The sequence below is a fragment of the Anopheles arabiensis genome, chromosome 3, assembly GCF_016920715.1.
Source record: "Anopheles arabiensis isolate DONGOLA chromosome 3, AaraD3, whole genome shotgun sequence".
NCBI classification, from domain to species: Eukaryota; Metazoa; Arthropoda; class Insecta; order Diptera; family Culicidae; genus Anopheles; species Anopheles arabiensis.
In genome coordinates this window covers 5216223-5222637 of record NC_053518.1, presented here as the reverse complement: position 1 = coordinate 5222637, position 6415 = coordinate 5216223, and the positions used below count along the sequence as shown (strand labels likewise).

Below are 6415 nucleotides of genomic sequence, written 5' to 3'. Positions count from 1 at the left end.
GTGAAAATTGATACATGCGTTTTAAATTCAAAATTTTATCCGTTAAAATTTCATAATAAATTAAATGTTCATAATAAGTAGCAAATGTCAGTTGTGTGGATTCCGAGAATTGCTCGTCAAAGAAAATCATTTAAATTTGAAATTGAATTTCACCGTTGGCGGATAAAGCTTAACAAGAAATTGATCATTAAAATAATTGATTAAATTTAAATTGTTGCGTTCTCAACAGTGCTCCTGCCGAAATCTGCCAAAATAATCTGGCCACACTGGTTTTGACAGCTGCAGAAACCTCACGTCGCAAGATCAACAACAAACAGTGTGGTCTTTCTCTGCGTTTTACGTCCGTGTGCATTCACTTTTTGTGTGTTTGGTTTCGTGCATATATTGAAAGTATAGATCCATCCCACAACGAGAATCTTCTACGCACGGTTCAGTGAACAGCAGCGCGCACACGAAACGCTCCCTTTCGCTCTGTACGACCTGCCCCGTCCCGTCCACCGAGCACGGCAGCAACAGTGGCGCTGACGGTGGTAGCTGCGGTGCAGCCGATAGCGACGGTGCTGACGGCCGAGGAACAGCAGGAACAAGCTCGCGCTCCAACGGCAGGTCGCCTGCGACAACGCAACATGGTAATGTGTGCAGCGCTTTTCCATTTCCACAGCAGCGAGATGCAGCTGCACGGCGGCTGCAGTTGCTCTCCATTGATTTGTGTCAGATCGCGTTAAAAATAACGCATGCTCTCATCGCCACAATGTGCTTACACGGGTTTGTTCTTTTTGTTGTCGTTGTTGCTTTCTTCCCTTCCCTTTCTCCGGCGGCGGGTGTGTGTGTGCGTCGTGTGTCCGCGACCCTTCGCTTCCGTGCGCAGTCAATCACCGAGTTTCTGAAGGATCTACCGTGCCACAATGAGGAAAACTTTTCCCTGTTCAACACGGAAAACGGCGTGAAGACATCCTCGAAAAGGCCCTCCGTGTACATCCCGACGGTGGATATACCTTCGGAGCAGGGTAAGTGGGGGAATTGTGGTGGTGTTGCTGGCTGGCTGTGAATAATGGTTCCCGTCTCTTCCGCGTCCCACACAGTGATAGTTACCGACAAGAAGAATATTCTGCTCCGCTACCTACATCAGCAATGGGACAAAAAGGTAAGTTGTAAAGAACCGACTACGCGAAACAAAGAAACATTCTGATGAACTTTTTTTTCCGCAGAATCCACCCAAAAAGCGTGAGCTCGAGAATGCTTCTAACGATCTGCTACGGAAAAGACCCCGCCTTGAGACGCGCGACAATAACAACACGTAGATGGGGCGGTGCGCTGATTTGCGCCAGGAGCGAACACACGTTACATTAGCGTACTGGAAATTTACCAATTAAGCATGGGTGTCAGGTCAGGTCAGAAACGGAACAGCAGAAGAGGGGAGATGTGGGGTTGTCTCATACGTTTGTTGGGAAAATATGTGTGGGGTGATCAGCCAGGAAATCAAAGGTCCCGTAGTAAGATAGCTTCAAGAATGTCTCACTCACAAGCAGGAAAACTGGATGGAGTATTTCCATATGGAGTTTCCGTTGTGTGTCCGTAGGAAAGCATGAAGCAGCACCACGCTCGCTGCAGGTTCGATTATTTAATATCAAAAGATCAAAACAACAGTGCTCCAAATTCATCAAGAAATCCAAAAAATGAAGCATTTACGGTAGTAACGCCGTTAATTGTAGAACCAAATCTACAGCCAATTATTTTCACATATATATTTTATAGGACCTTGATGCAGGCTCGCGTAACATTTCAACGTTTGTCCCATTTTCTTTGTGTGAGTTTAAATTTCGGCAAATTTAAGCTAGGTTTCTCAGCTTCGCAGAACGAGGCAAAGCGTCTGTCACCTTGTATTACAAGTGTTTCATAATTATGTAGGAAAGTGAACGATAATATTATAACACTCCAGGCTAACCCACCCTCATACCACCTCCCTGTGAAGTGATGCGTTCCCCTTTTGTTCGTAGCGATGTAACTGTCACTCTGAACCCTACAGCTAATAACCACCCATTTTGTGCGATTACACAAACATTTTCTCCCCTCTCGGGTATCTATATCTTAGCGTAGAAGAAGGAACAAAAAATGTAGCCGTAGCAGAGTCCCCCCCTAAAATGCCCGGAATGGATTTTTTTGTCCTGTTTATGTAAAGCTAAGTTTGAGCAGAAAAAGTTGCTAATATCCACCGGCTGCCAAGCGCAATGCTGCAAATGCTGCAATTGCAAACGGTTTATTTAGAAAACAAAAACCCCTTTTCAAAACCACCACAACACAAATGTTTCATCGAGAGATCGTAGAGTAGAGCGGGCTGAAAAAGTGTGGAATGATGAACACCTCCAAAAGTGGGCGTATGTATCACAAGCAGCTCTTCTTGAAGCTAACTCATAAATAAGAAAACCTCGAAGCATCGATACCCTATACTGAAACTGAAAAATGCGTTTTTGCTTACCTTTACACCGAAATGGAATTAAGAATTTGGTACTTCAAAGTTAAGAGGTGGGTGAAGCACACCCTGTTCGCCCTTATCTCTGTACTGCAACGTCTAGAGCAAAGCCCGGAATTAATGCTACAAATTGAAGGGAACATTACTTCAAAGCGCGTAGAAGTTGTTAATGAATCTGAAACTGCATCCAATGTGCAGATGAAGTATATCTAATCCTACAAAAGTGTTTCATATGCTTCCCTACTTCATCAACCACAGTTGTAAAGCAGACCGGACAACCCACTCACAGTTGCAGACAAGTGAAAGCCGAACGAACGACACAGCCATCCTGTGTGTGTATGTACACATCAAAAGCAGAGCTCGAGTAACTTTTCGGTGAACAAATTTGCATCGCGGGTGGTTTTATGCATGAAGCGCAGGGACGAACAGTCGCTACCATCCAAAACTTTCCATCTCCAATGTGTGCGAGTCCATGTGTGGTTCGGTTTGTGTGGCACGGTGCTGGTGCGATGAATTCGTGCCGATAAGTGTGCCGTAACCGCTCACATGCTGCAAAGGTGGTGTGAAGTGTGTGGGACAAGGAATGATGAGTACGATTTCCCTTTTACAAAGCCATTTCCATTCCCGGTCGCTGCGGTCGCTTACGTAATGCTTTGCCGCTAAAACCGAGCGGCACGTGAAGGAAACCGAGCGCTCAGAGTTTAAGAGTTTGATTTCCGCTGGAAATCACCATCCTCTGCCGCCCGTCCGTCACCGGAGTGGTGATCATCGCCTGCGAGCTCGAATCACCAGCAGTTTATTTGCATATTCTCATTACACAAAAGTCCCAGCATCGGCTTTTCTCTCATTTACAGGCGGCGGAGTCCCACTTGAACAACACTGGAACAACTGGAAATAAAGATGAACCGGGCACGCGTACTCTTCCCGCTGTCCCGCGGCTTGGTCGCTTGGTGTGGAAGTTTCGTGAACACAGTGCCACACATCCCGTCCATCGCAGCAGATGTAAGGCAGAAATGCCGCCTCGGTGAAACACGGTGCGCAACACAGGGGTTAACGGACACCGCTCTGCGGTCGCTCTGCCCTGCCCGAATTCGCCCTGGTGGAAAACAACGCCCACACCCAGTTGAAACTGAACTCTCGGCGCGGTGAGGGGTGGTTGGTGGACAGCATGATCGGTTCGGAAGCGTAACAAAAGACATACGGGGCGAGTACCGGCTTCGAACGACGAAATCCGTTCGACACTCATGAGAGAATCATGAGATACAACTGTCAAGCATTTAAAGACGTTTATATCTAAGATTCAAGGAGGGTAATGTTTTGAATTTTGATCTTTTTTGCCGTTGGTGTTGGATTTCATTCGTAACATCATTATTGGATGATTTGTTATCAATTATAAGGCAGCTTTACTCACTTTCTTGAAATTTGAATTTAACTTAGTTAAAATTTAGGAGGGACGACAGGATTGGATTTACTTTTTAAAAATGTATAAAAATACTGATTGCTTTTATTTCAAAGAATTATAAACGTTATTTACATGGTGAAAATGTTTTGCGATATTTTTCTATAAAGTTTTCAGCAGTGTAACAAATTTATGTGAAAAACATTAAATTTGACCTTTACATAAATATTCAAATATTTTATATGTATATATATATATATATATATATACATATATATATATATATATATATATATATATATATATATATATATATATATATATAAATATATAAATTATACATATATACATATACATATATATATATATATATATATATAAATATATAGTTATGTACACATGCGCTACGCGCTATGATACAGGTGCTGAGTAAGAAAACGGTCGCAAGCGAGCCATCGATGTTACTCCACGCGCGGAGTCAGGTTCCAACGGGAACTCCACTGGAAGCAGGTTCCCACGACCAGGTGTGGTGTCGTATGCTCAGACGGACCGAGGCAACATGATCATCATAAACGTGGACGACAACGTGACCGGCAAACCTGGCAGCACCGAAAACACCAGCCTAGCTAAATACCACCGAATCCAGAAGTTAGCTTCAGTCTTAGTTTAGCAGTTCGCAAATAAAGATCCCCAGTAATATTTTTTAAAACTTACTCCGGGTTATCATAAACATAATTGGCGCAGTCGGCTAGGCCCAATTCACGTTCAGTGACAAGTGTTCAAGTATAGTGCAGTGAAATAACGGAAATAAATCTGTGTATCGCCCGGACTTTGCTCCATCGCCCGATCCGTGGTTGACTCGTGACGATCGCGTGAATTTCATTATTTCATAAAGTGTAAGAACAAGTGCACGAACGGTTGGTTTCAACTATTTAGAATTGGAAGAGAACATTCGAACAAAAGCTAGCGGCAAGACTCCCCAGCCAGCGTTACTGGGTAAACTAATCAACGCAGGACAATCGCTGACCCAACCCGTGGACAACGAGCGACCAAGGAAGAAAAGGAAGGACAATCGCTGACCCAACCCGTGGACAACGAGCGACCAAAGAAGAAAAGGAAGGACAAAGCAAAGGACAGGTAACGGAAAACCCTAATTTCCCGACACGTGGATAAAAAAGGTGAGTTACATCCTAAAGCATAAGTTCCCCACTCTTATAATAAAAAGGCGGTAGGCAACAAACAATTTTTATAATTGAATGCCAAAATATACCCCTTTCCCAAAAGTTCGTTCTTTGAAATTCACTAGGGACAAGAAAATTCCAGTGAAAATGGAACAAAATATACACGCATTGATTGAATCTATGCGCTCGTTAGAGGAACGCGTTAACACACTCCAAGCGGAAAATGATAGTTTACAACGCTTCCAACAACAACAACAGCCAACGACCTCGAGTCGCAGTGCTGACTATTTTCGTATCCCGGATCCAATTAGGGTCATTCCCGGATTCGACGGAAACAAAAAACAGTTAATCGGTTGGTTAACAACAGTTAAAAAAAACACTAGACCTCTTCAAAAACAATGTGGCACCAGAAATATTTAGTGTCTACGAACAGACCGTAATTAATAAGATAGAGGGCAAAGCACGTGATACTATTTGTGTGAACGGAAACCCTACTACTTTTGATGAAGTCGCAGATATTTTGCAGAACGTTTATGGCGATCGAAACAACATCGCAACGTATCAAACACAACTGTGGAACCTAAAACAAAACGAATCTTTGAGCCTTCACTATAGAAAAACAAAAGAAATTTTGATCAATATGAAATCAGTAGCAAGACAGAATACGGTATACGCTTCACATTGGGAGGCAATTAACCTGTTTTTAGAACAAGAATGCCTCGCTGCGTTCATAAATGGTCTGAGCAAAACATATTTTGGATATGCACAAACCGCACAACCAGAAGACTTGGAATCAGCTTACGCCTTTCTATGCAGATTCCAAAACGCCGAAAGAACTAAATCAAACACCAATAATGGGTTCGAAAAACATCCTAGTGTCGACAAAAATGTAAAAAGGGATAATAAATTTTCACAACCTAAACACCTTGAAAATAGACCATTCAATAACATGAAACCATCTTCAGATCGTACAAAAATTGTTCCCATGGATGTCGATCAATCCTTACGGTCCAATATGAGAAACAAAATTTTCTCGCATACAGCCGAAGAAGATGACGGAAAAACAATATCAGAAGAATCCGATTCAGACGAAGAAACCGATAATGAAGAAGATGTAAATTTTCAAATTACTGCAAACTTAAACCCACCGAGTTAAACGCAATTAACGGACTACCCTTTTACACAACAAAATTAAATGGCTCAAACATCAAACTTTTAGTAGACAGCGGAGCGAACAAAAACTTTTAAATCCAGAATTAGTTCCACTAACTCAAAGAGTAAAATGCGAAACAATCACCATAAAAAAATAAAAATGGTAAGTTCAAATCACAAGAATGCACATTCATAACTATTCTAGATAAAAAA

The 6415-nt window shown here is 42.5% G+C and overlaps 1 protein-coding gene across 1 annotated transcript; it reads left to right on the top strand.

The window, feature by feature from the left end:
• The first annotated feature begins 274 nt into the window (after positions 1-274).
• LOC120903174 (DET1- and DDB1-associated protein 1) lies at positions 275-2461 on the top strand. The gene is made up of 4 exons (XM_040312429.1): positions 275-629; positions 869-1007; positions 1083-1144; positions 1209-2461. Exons 1-4 carry the CDS (start codon positions 627-629, stop codon positions 1299-1301), a joined length of 297 nt encoding a protein of 98 aa, XP_040168363.1. The 5' UTR covers positions 275-626; the 3' UTR covers positions 1302-2461.
• The last annotated feature ends 3954 nt before the right edge of the window (positions 2462-6415 follow it).

Excerpts from the sequence above, each read along its gene's own strand:
- LOC120903174 (XM_040312429.1), top strand. Across the intron at positions 1,008-1,082 it reads GGATATACCTTCGGAGCAGG|TGATAGTTACCGACAAGAAG; the intron begins GTAAGTGGGGGA and ends CGTCCCACACAG. Across the intron at positions 1,145-1,208 it reads ATCAGCAATGGGACAAAAAG|AATCCACCCAAAAAGCGTGA; the intron begins GTAAGTTGTAAA and ends TTTTTTCCGCAG.